This window comes from Bos indicus x Bos taurus, chromosome 1, assembly GCF_003369695.1.
Source record: "Bos indicus x Bos taurus breed Angus x Brahman F1 hybrid chromosome 1, Bos_hybrid_MaternalHap_v2.0, whole genome shotgun sequence".
NCBI classification, from domain to species: domain Eukaryota; kingdom Metazoa; phylum Chordata; class Mammalia; order Artiodactyla; family Bovidae; genus Bos; species Bos indicus x Bos taurus.
This window is the reverse complement of record NC_040076.1, coordinates 126,411,344-126,429,471: the sequence shown is the minus strand read 5'-3', so window position 1 is coordinate 126,429,471 and position 18,128 is coordinate 126,411,344. Positions and strand designations below refer to the sequence as shown.

The window sequence follows — 18,128 nt, the reverse complement described above, 5'->3', positions numbered from 1 at the left end:
ACCCACTGGATAAGGGTCAAACTATGCTATTGGGAGAAATATCTATGTGACACAGACACTGAAAGAATAACAGAGTCAGAAGAAAAAACCAAGTGCTGTGTTTGGGAATATCATATGTGAATGCGATATTCACAGTTGCTCAGTTATGTCTAACTCTTTGTGACCCCATGGACTGTATAGCCCACTAGGCTCCTCTGTTTATGTAATTCACCAGGCAAGAATACTGGAGTGGGTTGCCAGTCCCTTCTCCAGGGATCGAATCTGCGTCTCCTGGACTGCAGGCAGATTCTTTACCATCTGAGCTACCAGACCGCAGAATGGAAAAAACGTTATTTTAAAAAATTGCAAAGATAATAAAAATAAAAGCAAATAACCCCACCAGTTTCATTCATGAATACCATTGTAAAAATCCTAAAATGTCAGGAAGCTATCTTCCTGACAGACTTGATTAAATTCAACTCCATTTCTGACTTTTTTTTAATTAAGAAAAAAGAAATGTTCATTAAGAAAAACATCAAGTTATGGTTACTATCATCTTAAAACCTTTATCACAATTAAGGCTGCAAAACTATAAATATTTCCACTAACGTTAAGAAGTGAAGATTCAATATGACTAGAGTTACTACTATTATTTAATATTGTTCTGGAATATATAAAGTATGACTACATTTAAGTAAAATGCGAACTGATTTATAAAAAGCATATCAGCAGCTGACTGGGGCTAGAGGGCGAGGGAGGGATAGACTACAAAAGGCAGGAAGAGGCTCTGGGAACGATGGAAACATTCCGTCCTGATCAGGTGGTGGCTTCACAGATAGCATACAAATGTCGAAACTCACTGGATTTTACACTTGGATACATCTTGTTGTATGTAAACTAGCCACAATAAATAAAAAAATAATTTAGCAGTTTAATTGTACACTTAAGACATGTACATTTCCCTCCCTGCATGTAAATTTATCTCAATTAAAAAAAAATGAGAATGATTTTTATGTGTTAAAAATGAGGCTCTAGATATATTACTAAGAAAATAAAATTAAGAATGAAGCATGCAAAGCACAACCATATTTATGTTTAAAATAACAAATTTTATTATATAGGTGCGTAAGGAATTTCTGGAATGATACTCAAGAATCTGGTAATAGTAAACTGTGCCTTGCGGAGTCAGATTAGAGTCTGTGGTAGAAGAGAAAAATTTTTTATTATACAGTCTTTGGTACAAATGAATTTCTTTAAACATGTTCATATAGTATTTTTTCAATTAAAAATAAGATAAAATTTTCTTACTGACTTAAAACACTGAAAGATTCAGATGTATCTAAAGTCATTCAAAAATTAAAAGTATACTTTTTAAAAAGTATGTTTCTTCAATAACCCCCAAAGATGTTTTAAAAATACTTTTCCACCTTTATGTTTAAATAAGTAAGAATCCTTTTCAAAACAAAACAACAAAAAAATCAAAACAGAATTCCCCAGTAGCTAACTCGTCTGAGTCCTCGATTTGACAGAGACAATCCCGAGAGGTACAGCGCTGCAGCATCAACACCAAGGCGTGGTCTACCTACCGAATCAGCTGCCAAGTGGTTGTTTGAATTGGTGAACTCGGACACCAGCTCATCAGCTACTTCATTATATGACGTTGTGCCTTTCCGCTGAACTTTCTCACACACTTTCATTGAAAAATGTCTCAAGCCTTTTCCATTTTTATCTCCTTTTTTGCTTCGTTTGCTAAAAGAGAAAATAAAATTATACTCCATTATACTTACTAGAGACTTCCTTTATAAACTCAACTAAGGTGAGAAGACAGGAATTTGATTTTTTGTTTCCAGTGCTCAATTTTACATTGAATTAGAGTAAGGAAATGTTTTAAACTTAATTTTCACCTTAAAAGCCTAATAAAGTGTGTAGCAAGAGTGCCTTTTTATGCTCACTCATTTGTTGCCTATTTACTGACCAGTTACTTACTATTAAGTATCAGACGCTGTTCTACACATTAGAAGACCTCTGAAAACAGCAGACAAAAACTGTGCCCATGTAAAGTTTATATTCCTAATACTTACCTTTTTGCATTCTACGTATGCTATAGATTTTTCCCCCCCACCTAAAATTAAAAGTACCACTATTCTAGAGTTCTGTTATCTACTCAATTTTTCAATCAGAAGTCATTGGTGTTGGGTGGGGAGGGAAGTGGGAGCGGGGTTCAAGACAGGGAACACATGTACACCCGTGGCTGATTCATGTCCAAGTATGGCAAAAACCACTACAATACTGTAAAGTAATTAGCCTTCAATTAAAATACATTAATTAATTTAAAAAAGAAGTTATTGGTGTTAGTAATGGACCTACATCTTCAGTTATCCTAAGTTAGGTTAATGCCTAGGCCTAACCTTTGATAATTCAATCATTAAAATTTCAGACGTCAGTTTAGTTCTACTAATATCTGAGTAACAATTATATGCTAGGAACTCTGTGTATTAGGGGCTAGAAGTACAAAAACAGTAATTGATGCAAAATCCTTTCCCTCAGTGAGTCCTAAGGCTGGAAGAGAGGCAAAACTAATATATAATGACAGATAATTCCACAATAATAAGGTAAGTGCCACGTCAGAGTTATTCACAATGTTTTATGGGAATTGGTAAGAGGGGAATCTAGTCTAACCTAAAGGAGGAAGATTCCTGCAGTAAGAACCAATGAAAACAATCCACAGAAAGAAAAGACAATCTGTGGAAAGGGAGAAAATATTTACAAACCCTTTATGTGATACATGGTTAATATCTGAAATATCTAAGAAACTCCTACACCTCAACAGCAAAACATGTAACACAAAAAACAGGCAAAGGACATGAATAGGCATTTCTTCAAAGAAAATATACAAATGACCAGTTATAACCAGCAGTTAGATGAAATGGTGTTCAACATGACTACTTATGAGAGAAATACAAATCAAAGCCACAATGACATTATCTCCACACCTGTTAGGATGACTATTTACTTTTAAAAAAGGATTACAAGTGTTGGTGAAGGTATATAGAAATTAGAACCCTTGTACACTGTTGGTGGGAACATAACATGGTATAACTGTTATGAAAAAAAATATGGAGATTCCTCAAAAAATTAAAAATGGAACTACCATATAATTTAGTAATCTCATTTCTGGGTATATCCAAAAGAAATGAAATCAGGATATCAAAGAGGTGTCCGTCATGTTCACTGCAGCTTTATTCATCCAACCAGTCCATCCTAAAGGAAATCAGTCCTGGATGTTTATTAGAAGGACTGATGTTGAAGCTTAAACTCCAATATTTTGGCCACCTGATGCGAAGAGCTGACTCACTTGAAAAGACCCTGGTGTTGGGAAAGATTGAAGGCACGAGGAGAAGGGGACGACAGAGGATGAAGATGGTTGGATGGCATCACCAACTCAGTGGACATGAGTTTTCGTAAACTCTGGGAGTTGGTGATGGACAGGGAGGCCTGGCGTGCTGCGGCTCATGGGGTTGCAAAGAGTTGGACACGACTGAGCGACTGAACTGAACTGAACCAAGACAAGGAAAACTCAAATATCCATAGATGGATGAATGGATAAAGAAAATGTAGTATGTGAATACATATATATTCACACAGACATATAGACATATTTATACATATACAACAAAATATTATTCAGCCTTAAAAAAAAATTCTGCCATATGTGACAACGTGGAGGAACCTGGAGAACATCATGCTAAGTCAAATAAACCAGTCACTGAAGGACAACTGTTGCACGATTACACTTATGTGAACTATCTAAAATAGTCAAGCTTCCAAAAGCAGAGGCTGGAGGGAAAGGGGAAATGGGGAGTCTGCTGTGCAGAGGAACCTAGACTTCATCACATTCCATCAGCATAATTACATTCATTTATGTTATTTACATGTTCTACTGTGTTATGGCCATTAAGAAATAGATGCTAAATGTACTTCTCAAAAGAGTAAGGGAAGATATCTACTTTCTTTCCCTGCATCCCCAAAGAATCCTCTCTGTGTATTCACTGTGGGTCACAGACTACTACTGAGATATTGTTATAGCACTCAGTGGTACCGAGGGGTGGAGTGGCGTGGTGAAATTTTCAGTGAGGTAGAGATTCTGGCTGCAGAGTAATTTATGGAGGGCAGAAGCAGAAACAGGAAGACCCGTTGACAGGTTACTGTAATGGTCCAAGCAAGCAATGCTGAGTCCTGGAATTCGAGCAACTGGTAGGACTGGATAAGAAAAGATGGATTTGCAAAAATGTTCAAGATAAAAATCAGCAGAACTAAGTGACTGACTGCTGTGGATGGTAAGGAAGAGGGAAACAGGACAATAATCCTTATAAGGAGGGGTCATTACTGAGATGGAGGAATTTGGAACGAATTCATGAATTTCATTTTAAACCTTTTCACTTGCATTGTCTAATGCTCTGGGCATATTCTACTTGTGGCTATCAAACACCTGAAATGGGACAAGTCTCAATCAAATTAATTATGCTGTTAATTTCAAAGACCTACATGAGAGATGAAGGTATAATTTTTATATTAATTACCCTTTAGATATACTAGATTAAATAAAAGATGTAACATCAGTCTCACATATTCCAGTTTACTTTTTAAACTGAATGCTGGAAAATTAAAACTCACATGCAGCTCGTATTACATTCTATTGGGCAGTGATGAGGTTGAGTTTGACATGCCTATAGAATATCCAAATGGGTATATTCAGGAGACAGTAGAACAATACCTAAGTCTACAGCCAGTGGGAGCGGCCACTTATAAACCTACCAGTTCTTCTCATCAGTCCAGAGATTAGCCAATACTCTCTTCCTTTTCAAATCTAACTTTCTTTTGCAAGGTAACAGCTTTAATGAAATACAATTCACACACCATAAACTTCATCTTTTCAAGTATAAAATTCAGTGGACACAGCCATCACCACAACCTAATTTCTCCACCTTAAACAGAAATTCTGTCCCCATAAGCAGCCACTCCCACCTCCCTGTCCTCAAGCCCTTGGCAACCATGTTTTACTTTCTGTTTCTATGGATTTGCCTGTTTTTCAATGTCAGCTTTGCAACTGGAGTTTCTCACTTCGGTGCTTCTGATCCTGTATTATTGGCTTTCCTTGACCTGGCCCATTCAGTTGTTTTTCAAGTGTACAACCTATCATGGAACCCGAATATGATCAAGACACAAGATCCACCTACCAGTTTAAAGGAAACACCGAAGACAGAAGAACGTGTTAAACTATACTAAAGAGATGCTATGGGACTTACCTGGTGGTCCAGGGGTTGAGAGTGCCTGCCAATGCAGGGGACATGGGTTCTATTTCTGGTAAGGGAAGATCCCACATGCCTCAGAGTGGCTGGCCCCGTGTGCCTTGCTGCGACTACTGAAGCCCAGCAGCAGCCAAAAATCAATCAATCAATTAATTTAAAAAAAGAGATGCGGTAAGCAAAATCTTTAGAATTTTTCTTCAGGACATATAATGTGGTTTCTTCAACTAATAATTTGGAAGGGAAAGAGTGAGAAAAATACGGAGGGAAAATCTACAGATTATAAAAGATTTAACTATTTAAATTCTGATTCATATAGACTGTAAACACACACACATACACACCCCAGTTACAGGAGAGTGTGGAAAGACAGCAACAGCAGCACAGTTCTCAAACTCTCCAAATCCCCATACAAAATAGAGCAAGCAAGCAGCAAAGCCTGAACCCCTGACAACGTTTACAACAAAACTAGCTGACAAGGCATCTTCAACCAACCCCAGATTACAGACCGGGGCCAAAGGCTTACAGAGTCGTGTCTGTATTGGTAGAAAAATAAATACTCAACGGAGCGGCATTTAATGGAACTAACAAGACTTTGCTAGAAAGAACAGGCCAATTTGAGAGCCGCAGCTGAAATGGGAAGTTTTGCCCTCTTCAATACCAGCCGAGTGCAGGAGGCTGAAATAAAGACTTAGGAGGTTGCAACAATCTAGCCCATGTGACTCCCACAATTAATATTCAAGAGCAAATGAAAAACACTGAAAGCAGGCAAAGAATATATGGACAATAAGAGTTTCTGAAGAAGAAAATCAAGGCATGGGAACAGAATAAATACTAAGTGCTGTTAAGTCAAGAAAATGTTTATGAAATAAAAGAAAAGAGACTGTATCAACCCAGAATGACAAAGACCAAAAGATTCTGGTAAAATTGCTGGATTTCAAAGAAAAAAATTATTTAGACATTTAGAAAAAAAAAAAAAAAACTATCAGATTTTCCAAGAGCAAGCTGTTACATTAGAAGAAAATTAAGAAATTTAAGAAACTCCAACAAAGTATGAGCCAAGAATTTTTATATTCAGCAAAACTGACTGAGACAGTCAAAACGATTAGAGAAACACTGACATAAAGCTCTTGTGAGAAATTTATGTATAATTAACTGTAGATGTTAAGATTAAGTGAGTGCTAAGAGGTGTATATTATAGGGTATAAACAGGTGTATGCTTCCACACTGTAGGACTATTACCTATAATTATTAGAAAAATGAGAAAAGAATGGAGAGAACATATACAGAACATATACAATTTTTTAATGTTTTCAGTGCTTCACAGGTGGTGCTGGTAAAGAACCTGTCTGCCAATGCAGGAAACTTAAGAAATGAGGGTTCAAAGCCTGGTCAGGAAGATACCCTGAGAATCAGGAAGATCCCTTGGAGGAGGACATGGCAACCCACTCCAGTATTCTTGCCTGGAGAATCCCAAGGACAGAGGAGCTGGCAGGCTACTGTCCATACCTTTGCAAAGAGCTGGACATGACTGAAGCAACTTAGTATGCACAGTCTCATTAGGTTACATTATTATTATTATTATTGGGGACTATTAAGCATGATCAATGCAAAGAAATAGAGGAAAACAACAAAATGGGAAAGACTAGAGATCTCTTCAAGAAAATTAGAGATACCAAGGGAACATTTCATGCAAAGATGGGCTTGATAAAGGACAGAAATGGTATGGATCTAACGGAAGCAGAAGATATTAAGAAGAGGTGGCAAGAATACACAGAACTGTACAAAAAAGATCTTCATGACCAAGATAATCACGATGGTGTGATCACTCACTTAGAGCCAGACATCCTGGAATGTGAAGTCAAGTGGGCCTTAGAAAGCATCACTACGAACAAAGCTAGTGGAGGTGATGGACTTCCAGTTGAGCTATTCCAAACCCTGAAAGATGATGCTGTGAAAGTGCTGCACTCAATACGCTAACAAATTTGGAAAACTCAGCAGTGGCCACAGGACTGGAAAAGGTCAGTTTCATTCCAATCTCAAAGAAAGGCAATGCCAGAGAATGCTCAAACTACGGCACAATTGCACTCATCTCACATGCTAGTAAAGTAATGCTCAAAATTCTCCAAGCCAGGCTTCAGCAATACGTGAACCACGAACTTCCTGATGTTCAAGCTGGTTTTAGAAAAGGCAGAGGAACCAGAGATCAAATTGCCAACATCCGCTGGATCATGGGAAAAGCAAGAGAGTTCCAGAAAAACATCTATTTCTGCTTTACTGACTATGCCAAAGCCTTTGGATTTATTTATTTATTTATTTATTGTGGATCACAATAAACTGTGGAAAATTCTTCAAGACATGGGAATATCAGACCACCTGACCTGCCTCTTGAGAAATCTGTATGCAGGTCAGGAAGCAACAGTTAGAACTGGACATGGAATAACAGACTGGTTCCAAATAGGAAAAGGAGTACGTCAAGGCTGTATATTGTCACCCTGCTTATTTAACTTACATGCAGAGTACATCATGAGAAACACTGGGCTGGAAGAAACACAAGCTGGAATCAAGATTGCCGGGAGAAGCATCAATAACCTCAGATATGCAGATGACACCACCCTTATGGCAGAAAGTGAAGAGGAACTAAAAAGCCTCTTGATGAAAGTGCAAGAGGAGAGTGAAAAAGTTGGCTTAAAGCTCAACATTCAGAAAACGAAGATCATGGCATCTGGTCCCATCACTTCATGGGAAATAGAGGGGGAAACAGTGGCAACAGTGGCAGACTTTATTTTGGGGGGCTCCAAAATCACTGCAGATGGTGACTGCAGCCATGAAACTAAAAGATGCTTACTCCTTGGAAGAAAAGTTATGTCCAACCTAGATAGCATATTCAAAAGCAGAGACATTATTTTGCCAACAAAGGTCTGGCTAGTCAAGGCTATGGTTTTTCCTGTGGTCATGTATGGATGTGAGAGTTGGACTGTGAAGAAGGCTGAGCGCCGAAGAATTGATGCTTTTGAACTGTGGTGTTGGAGAAGACTCTTGAGAGTCCCTTGGACTGCAAGGAGATCCAACCAGTCCATTCTGAAGGAGATCAGCCTGGGATTTCTTTGGAAGGAATGATGCTAAAGCTGAAACTCCAATACTTTGGCCACTTCATGCAAAGAGTTGACTCATCGGAAAAGACTCTGATGCTGGGAAGGATTGGGGGCAGGAGGAGAAGGGGATGACAGAGGATGAGATGGCTGGATGGCATCACTGCCTCGATGGACGTGAGTCTGAGTGAACTCCGGGAGTTGGTGATGGACAGGGAGGCCTGGCGTGCTGGGATTCATGGGGTCACAAGAGTCGCACACGACTGAGCGACTGAACTGAACTGAACTGAAGCATGTAATATGGGATAAAGTCAATGAGTAATTACCATATACACTCATTCTATTGTCCTTTTCATCCTCAATGTCCTTAAAAATCAGGATTCTTCATATGGAAAAAAGAAGACTGAGATAACAGAGAAGAAGTTTCATAAGATCGGAACTGGAAATATCAATGTGATCTAGGCAGGGGTCCTTATACATCACAATAACACATTAAAAATACAACAGGGAACTCAACGTGCCAGTAGGTAACTTCTGATCCTACTGCAGTTCTCATCTAGATGAGTGATCGCATTCATCCAACTGCCTGAAACAGAAACAACAGATCATCCTAATCCTCCTTTCTATCTAATCAAATTCTATCAAATGTAATCTAAGTCTTGTCTTAAAGAGCTCTTGAATTCAACATCTTCTCTCTCTTCCCATGACCCTAGTTCAGGCTCTCATAATCTCTCACAGAACGTAACTAGACACACACAAAAAGTGCAGTGATGACATCTGCAGCAACATGGATGGATCTACAGATTATCATACGAAATGAAGTTTCATAGCAGTACAACCCAAGGGTACATTCAACAGTGGCTGAATCAAGAAATGAAGCCTCATCTTTGGAAGGCTGGTGGATCATCATGCCAAACCCTTCAATGTTTACATCAAATTCAACGGAATTTAGAATAGCTGATACCTGCAGTACACAGATAGGGGACTTGGTCCTACAACCAAATCTGTAAACCACTTTTTTTCAAAGTTAAGTGTACAATGCCTCCAGTAAAAGGATTTTACAAGTTAAAGGCTAGATGAAGAACTTAACAATAACAACAACAATAAAAAACAACTCAAAATGGACAAAAGAGTTGAGTAGACATTTCTTCCAAGAAGATATACAAATGGCCAATAAGTACATGAAAAGATGTTCAATATCACTAGTCATTAGGGAAATGCAGAACAAAACCACAATGAGATATCATTCACACACATTAGGATGACTTTAATTAAACAAAACAAACAAGGAAAACCCCAGCCAATAAGCACTGGGAGGACATGGAAAAACTGGACCCTTCGTGCACCACTGGTGGGAATGTAAAGCGGTGAAGTCACTACAGAAAATACTACGGTGGTTCCACACAAACGAAGCATATAATTACCATAGGACCCAGCAATTCCCCTTCAGGGTGTATAGCCAAAGAAATTTCAAGTAGGGGACTCAAACAGATGTTCGTACACCCACACCCATACCAGCAACATTCATAGTAGTCAAATGGTGGAAACCTACATGTCCCTCAACAGATGAACGAATAAACAGCAAGTGTGGCATGTGCACAGAATAGAACACTATTCAGCTTTTAGAAAAATGAAATTCTGAGAGATGTTACAATATGAATAAACTCTGAAGACATGGTAAGTGAAACAAGCCAGACACAAAGGGTAATTATCATATGATTTCTTTTATATGAGCTACCTAGAATTGTCAAATTTATGGAGACAGGAAGTAAAACTATGGTTACCAGAGACTGCAAGAGGAGAGACTGAAGAGAGGTTGCTTAATAGGTATGGGTTTCTAGTAGGGGGTGGTGGAGAAGTTCTGGAGATGGAGAGTGGTGATAGACACACAATAATGAATTTTCTCAGTGTTTTTTTGTCTGTTTGTATGTTTTGAATTTATTAATTTATTTTCTCAGTGGTTTTTGTTGTTTTGGTTTTGAATTTATGTTTTGTTGTCTTTTATGTTAAGGGCTGATGGCTTTTATGTATCTATAAAATAAGATGCTGAGGTTTCCAGCATTTTGTAATTATTTCCAAAAAACCAAACTCAGTATACAAAGGATCATGCTTCTGAGCAAAACAAACTTTCTTGTTCTTCATTCTTTAAATTACTTTCATTGTCACATTTGGCTTACTATTACTGCTACCACATTCAGAGAAGACGTGCCTTTTCTTGACAAAAATAGTCCAGGAATGCTTGATTCCCCATCACAAAATGAGGGTTAAGAACAAAATAATACAGAGTGTACTTTTTAAATTTAGCTAATAATTTATAAAATAATAAACTTAAAACCAGGCTTATTTTAGAAATTTAAATGGTTGAAAAATATTATAAAAAAATGTCTACATTTTCACAGATCTTCTATATGCTTTTGGGTTATATTAAACAAATAAACTTTGTCACAGGCTACAAAAATGAACTCAAAATGGGTCAAAGATCTAAATGTAAGAGCAAAACCCATAAAACTGTTAAAAATATTGGTGTTAAGTCTTTGTGATCTTGGGATTTGGCAATTCTTAAAGTAAGATATGATACCAAAAACATAAGTACCACAAGAAAATATAAACAAGATAAACACAGTCAAATTTTTAAAGTTCTGTGCTTCCTGTAGGTGAAAAATCAATCCAGAGATCAGGAGAACTTTTCGCAAACCATGTATCCGACAACAGTCTTGTATCTATAACCCATAAAGAATTCTTATGACTCAATAACAAAACCAGCACCACCACCAACAAACCAAAAGATCTCAATCGAGTTCTTCAAAGAAGATACTTAGCCTTCCTTTAAGCTGGAATGCCATCTTCTAGCAATTTGCCAAAATGACCAACATAAAGGAAAGACGAGCGGCACCTGCTCTGTGTTCTCTAGGCTTTTTAGAAAACATGGAGTTGTTCCTTTGGCCACAAACATGAGACTCTATAAGAAACATGACATTGTAGACATCAAAGGAATGGGCACTGTTCACAAAGCAATTCCCCACAAATGCTACCATGGCAACACTGGAAGCGTCTACCATGTCATCCAGCATGCTGCTGCCGTCGTTGTAAACAAACAAGTTAAGGGCAAGATGCCTGCCCAAAGAATGACTGTACACATGGAGCAAAGTAAGCACTCTAAAAGCCGGGAGAGCTTCCAGAAACATGTGAAGGAAAATGATGAGAAAAAGAAAAAAGTCGAAAAAGGTACTTGGGATCAACTGATGCACCAGGCTGCTCCACCCAGAAAGGCATACTTTCTGAGAACTGATGGGAGAGAGCCGGAGCTGCCAGAATCCACTCCCTATGAATTCATGGCATGATTTTAAAAAACAAAAACCCACAAAAGATCTCCAGACTCTAAATATATTTCTCTTAACTGAGTGAAAGTGTGGTGTCCTTTCCCGCAAAGAAATATTTGAAGCAAATTTTAACTGTCCTAATTCAGTGGGTGATGTCATTACTATTCAAACTTAGTGTTTTTTTTTTCTTCCTGGAAAATGTGATGTGGTTTATTGTGCAATATACTCCAGTGGTTAGAAACTGCCAGAAATTATTCATAAAATATTTGTACTAGGAAAATAAAAAGATATACAAACAGCCAATAAACACTTGAAAAAATGCTTAATATCATCAACCACTATGAACTGCAAATTAAAACCAAAATGAGATACACTTCACATTCACAAGGATGGCTAAAATAAAAAGAGATGGATAGGAAATGTTGGTAAGGAGCTGGAGACATTATAACCTTTGTTGATGGGAATGTAACTGATAGTTACTCCAAAAGCTAAAGAAAGAATTGCCATAGGTAATTTTATTCATAGGTATACATCCAAGAGAAATGAGAACTGATTTGTTCACAAGTGTTCACAGCAGCATTTATAACAGCCAAAATAGAAAGCGAAAGTGAAGTCACTCAGTTGTGTACGACTCTTTGCGACCCCATGGACTGTAGCCTACCAGGCTCCTCCATCTATGGGATTTTCCAGGCAAGAGTACTAGGGTGAGTTGCCATTTCCTTCTCCAGGGATCTTCCCGACCCAGGATTGAATCCGGGTCTCCTGCATTGTAGGCAGATGCTTTTACCATCTGAGCCACAAGGGAAATCAAAATGTCCATCATTAATGAACAAATACAGGAAAAATGTGATATATCCACACAATGTTATATTGTACATGAAAAGGAAGGAAGGCAATAAAAAGGAAGGAAGTATAATTTATACCACAACATGTAATTTCTATGTGTGGAGACGGGGTGGTAGATACAGGCAATCTGGAGGGTTGAGAAGCTTCCACTGGCCCAGGTGCTCCTTGGATAGGCGTCGTCATTTCATTGTCCTCAGTCCTTCCCCCACCAGTTTATTCTCACTTTTTATGCCTCTCAACTCTGGGCCTGGGACCTCACCAAGTCAGTGCAAGTGAAAATAGCTTCCGTCTCCCAATCTGACTTCTCCCACGCATATTTTGGGACATGGGTCTGTCCACTTTCACTTGTCAACTTTATAATCACACCAGCCTTCATCTCCTAATCCTTGGAGAACCCTACACCTCTATCATGTTTTATGGCAATTTAAGAGATTTCCTTTTTTTAACACACAAAAAATTTCAACAGGATCTTACAAGTTGGAGATTAAAAATGGCTATTCAACCCATCATCTCAAACTAGAAGCTCCCTATCTAAATTTTTTTTTTTAAGTGGGCCAATTTTATTTATTTTTGGCTGTGCTGTACAGCTTTTGAGATTTTAGTTTCCCAACCAAAGATCACGCCCAGGCCCTTGACAGTTAGAAGTACACAGCCCTAACTGCTGGGCCACCAGGGAATTACCTTGAAATCTTAAAAAGTAGAGTTTACACATTTTCTCAAACCTGAGCTCTCTGAACCACCCAAACCGTCTTTCCAAATAACATGAAAATTTGGTCACAGGCTGTAAACACTATCATCTCTATTAGTCTCTTAAAAAAAAAAAAAAAAAAGAATCAGTAGGAAGCATGTCTTGCCAAATAAAATCAAATTACCAAATTAAACATGTTTTTAATATTTAAGAAAATAAAACTACCCAACCTAGCACAGTTTGAAAAGCAAGTTTTATTTTTTATTTGAGGTCTTCATAATTTCATATTCATATTTCATTTGAAGTATTTAAAAGAACTGTTTCCAAGAGTATTTATCTTTCCAGGCACTTAACTAGAATCAACAATCACTGTCTTTTTATATTTTGCCACAATAATTTATATTTATCTACAAAAGTAATATGAAACTAGAATCTGTAGCATAACAGTATATTCCAGGTGTAAACTAATAAATGTATCCCATTTAAACAAGAAATTATATACAATATACAATAAAAACTTCCTTTCTCATTAAAGTAAGTTAACCAGAATATTTAAATCAGCAAAGTAATTTAGTAACATAATTCAGGGGAAAAAATCCAACCCAAATCCCATTTTCCTGTGTATTTATATCCTCTGTGTGAGGGAGAGGGGAAATGGGAAAGAAATGTTTATTATTCACAGATCTCCACTCTCCACCTTGCATTATGTCGTCCAGGCCTGGGTGGGCCTCATCCAAGCTGAGGACACTATTGATACACTAACTGATACTACTGATACATCACACAAAAAACTGAAAAACCTCTCAGTCTTCATGTGTCCAGAACAAAATTCAATTCCTCCCCAAACCTATTCCTAACTACAGTAGATGCTAATGGCACCAGGATTCACCTAGCTCTCACTGCAAAAAATCAAGTCATCCTTTCTCTCTTTCCTTCATTCAATCTATCAATAAATTCTGTTTCCAAATTGAAAAATTTACCCATTTTTTCCCATCTCCACTGTCAGGTCACTGCCTCCTGCCTTCTAACTGATTTCTCCACTTTTGCTCTTATCTCCTTAGAGGCCAGATCCTTCTCAGCAGTCATTATAAATCAGATCACATTACTCCCCTGCTTAAAATCCTGTTTAGAATAAAAACCAAATTCTCTACCATGACCTACAAGGCCTTTCATACTCTGACCTGTGTCTACCTCTCCATCCTAATCTCATCTCTCTCTCTGACGTGCTCATGATCTCAAGCCACTGTGCTTCCCTGAGTATCACAACCTGGTTCCTCACTTAGGAGCTCTGCATTTGCCATTCCCTGTGCCTAGAATCCCAAGCTCCTCAAGGAACTAGCCTGTCTTCCTTGTATTCAAACATCACCCCTTAGAGAGGCCTTTCTAAGGTAGCCACCATCCTTCCAATTATCTACAAATCATCCTTCTTAGTTCTTTGCATACCACCCATCACAATCTAGTTATCTTCTTTATTGCACCTCCTCCCCAAATATTAGCTCTTCAAGGGCAGGGACTTATCTATCTTGCTTATTATTCTCATCCATGCCTAGAACTTACCAACACTTAGCAGATATTCAAAACACTTGTTGAATAAATAGACAACTTCATAAACATCGTCAAAGCAGTACAGATATTAATTATATTGATTTTTATTATTAGATTATAGTTTAAATTTGGAGAAGGAAATGGCAACCCACTCCAGTACTCTTGCCTGGAAAATTCCATGGAGAGAGGAGCCTTGTAGGCTACAGTCCGTGGGGTCGCAAAGAGTCGGACACGACTGAGTTTAAATTATATTAGTTTATTATAAATAAAAGTTTTAACTATACTCCAACAGAATAAAATATATATATATATTAAGAGTACATGAGCACAAAGGAAGAGGAAAAACACCACTATAATAAATCCTATTCCTTTAAAACAGGAATAAAGTAAACACGTGGAGGATATTGCTGCTGCCTGTCAAACACCCAGGACCTTTCTTCCCCCCAGGGAACTCTCACACAGGACACTTCCCATTTGGAAGAGATGTATTTGCAAAACACCAGCAGACTGTCCAAAGGAAGAAAGATAAAAGGGAACAAACATCTTTCAGGATCAAAATTCCAGGCGAGACCAGAAAGGGGGCTTTCAAAGCAATTTCCCCAAGCTCTTTGCAAAGAAGTTCAGTGGATCAGAACACAAAGAAAAAACTAACGAGAATCCCTCAACGGATCCTTTACCCACTAACAAGATTTCTTAAGAAAGTGACTTGGTCTTGCAAAGGAACTCAACAAAGAGCTGTGTAAAACATACTTCAAGTTCTACTGTCAAGTGGTAAGATGAGGATAGAAACCTTATATAGTATGTATCTATGTGGGAGTATGCATGTGTATTATATATATGAATCTATGTCCCCAAGGAACACTAACAAAAATACTTACTATATTTAATCACTATAGAGATATTAAATCACTATAGAGACAATGAAGAAATGAAGAAGATTAGTTTGTGGTTGAGAGCTGGCTTTTTCAACCTTAGCACTGGGGAAAAGGGAACCCAAGACTTTTTACAGCATTACAGAAAAACACATTAATCTGGAGGAAAAGAACATGTGTAAGAACAATAACACAAGAAGAAAACCACATGTAGTCATTTTGGTGGTTTGATTAGGGAGGGGGCTGGGATTCGATACAGAAAAGTTATATTAAAGAATAAAAGGAGAGTAATAGAAAGCACCAGGAAAAAAGGCCAATGAAGCAAATGCAGAAAAGCAAAGTCAAGTCAATGGCTAGACCAACAAACCTAATCTGGCACTTCTATATGCTATCTCTAGAGTTTTCTCTCTTATGAAGAATAAAAAGAATCTTGCTTTTCTGTATTATTTGCATACTCAGGTGATGTCAATCATAACAAGTGAATAGTTCCATTTTAAGGCCTTAAACACTGCCAAATACACGGTTAAAAAGTTGTACTGCTGCCCTTTCCCAGGATAAACATGAAGAAGAAACAGTATGAGCTGGAAATATGAATTCCCATTAGAGAGAAAAGACCATTTCACCATATAATTCTACGTAATACAGCAGCTTCTCAGATATGATTTTATCTGTTCCAAACAGTTAAGATCTGAGAACAACAAAGGTCAGTAAGGAACTAAAGCAGAGCTAGTGTCATGCAAGAAAACAAACATTTTTAAACACACCCTCAAGGCTTCACTTCGGGGCCCGTTCACTTTCATTTTAGATGGGATTCTAAAACACCTGGCCAAGTAGTTTCTCAGTGTACAGCAAATCTGAGGTAGCAACTACAAACTGGAAGACAGAAAGCTGTGTTGAAAGCAGATGACCCTTGGAGAAGGAAATGGCAACCCACTCCAGTAACCTTGCCTGGGAAATCCCATGGACAGAGGAACCTGGTGGGCAAAGAGTCAGACACGACTGAGGGAGGGGCAGGCGCTTGCTAGAGGCCCCAGAGCTTTTGATGGCAGAGCCAGCACTGTGGCTGAGGACTCCTGGCTCCCAGGCCTCTCTCATCAGATAGGAGCGTGGAAAACTAGTCTAAAATATGCCTGAGGGCTTTCCTGGCAGCTCATTGGTAAAGAATTGCCCCCCTGCCAAAGCAGGGGACGCGAGTTCCACTCCTGGTCTGGGAAGACCACACGTGGCAGAGCAGCTGAGCCCATGCATCACAGCCACTGGGCCAGGGCTCTCGAGCCCGGGAGCCGCAGAACTGAGGTCTGTGGGCACCAGAGCCCATGCTCCGCAACAAGAGGAGCCACGGCTAGAGAAAAGCCCACGCAGCATGAAGACCGTGCACAACCATAAATAAAATCATTTAAAAACAAAAAACAAACAAAAAAAAAGAAAGCAGATGACCCAACAGGAGAAAGGAGACTAAAACATCGTTGAAAAAAAGCAATTAAAAAAACTCAGAATCAAAAAAAAAAAACCTCAGAATCAATCTAGAAAGTGTTGCTGGCAAGGTTTTATCTAAACAGCCTCTGAGATTATATTTTATTTTAGTATAATGTGACATTAATATGATACTTAGTATAGTGACTTGGGTGAAATACTGAGTTCAAAGACTGATCCTAAAGAGATAAGTTTTCAATCCTGGAGTTTCTGATTTAGTAAGCAATTATAGTTTATTCAACAGGCCATAGGTGATCCTGCTGCACACCTAGAACAGAGAATCACTGTCCTAACAGTCTAAGGAAAGATTACACTACACTTGTATTATTTAAGAAAGGAGACGTAACGTACGACATGGTAAATTAGCACTGCTGTGTTTCAGATGGGTGTGCGTGCGTGTGCACTCAGTCGTGTCCAACTCTTAGTGATCCCATGGACTGCAGCCCACCAGGTTCTTCAATCCATGGGATTTTCCAGGCAAAAGTACTGGAGTGGGGTGCCATTTCCTCCTCCAGGGGATCTTCCCGACCCAGGGATCAAACCCTCACGTGGTGTGTCTCCTGCACTGGCAGGTGGCTTCTTTACCAACTGCGCCACCTGGGAAGCCCTGTATGTTATATGTGAAAGTTGCTAAGAGAGTAAATCCTAAGAGTTCTTGTCACAAGAAAAATGTTTACTTATTTCTTTTATATCTATATGAAATGGTTCACTAAACTTACTGTGATAACTGCTTCATGATGTATGTATTAACAAATTGAATTATTGTGCTGTATTACCTTAAACTTATACAGGGCTGTATGTTAATTATATCTCAATAGAACTGGAAGGTTAAAAAAAAAGAGGATTTACTATTATCTTTAAATGTGTTCAATAAAACTTGTTTTTAAACTTTGTATATTTTGAGGTAATCAAGAATAGTCACTTTAGCAGAACAGTTCATCTCCCCAAAGGAGGGAGTGTGCTAAATGGCACACTGCCAAGAGCCAATCCACCCACAGAAGAGTATC

General features: G+C 38.3%; 1 protein-coding gene and 1 pseudogene across 7 annotated transcripts in view; one reads left to right on the top strand and one right to left on the bottom strand.

Annotated features, from left to right (window-relative positions):
* TFDP2 (transcription factor Dp-2) overlaps nucleotides 1-18,128 on the bottom strand; it is a 205,013-nt gene that overhangs the window by 29,330 nt on the left and 157,555 nt on the right. For all 7 annotated transcript variants that reach the window (XM_027544446.1, XM_027544465.1, XM_027544455.1 and 4 more), the window contains one exon: nucleotides 1,566-1,728. In XM_027544446.1, the coding sequence (XP_027400247.1) occupies nucleotides 1,566-1,728 (163 nt within the window). The remainder of the gene's footprint in view (nucleotides 1-1,565; nucleotides 1,729-18,128) is intronic.
* Nucleotides 9,698-12,300, top strand: LOC113897328 (annotated as a pseudogene).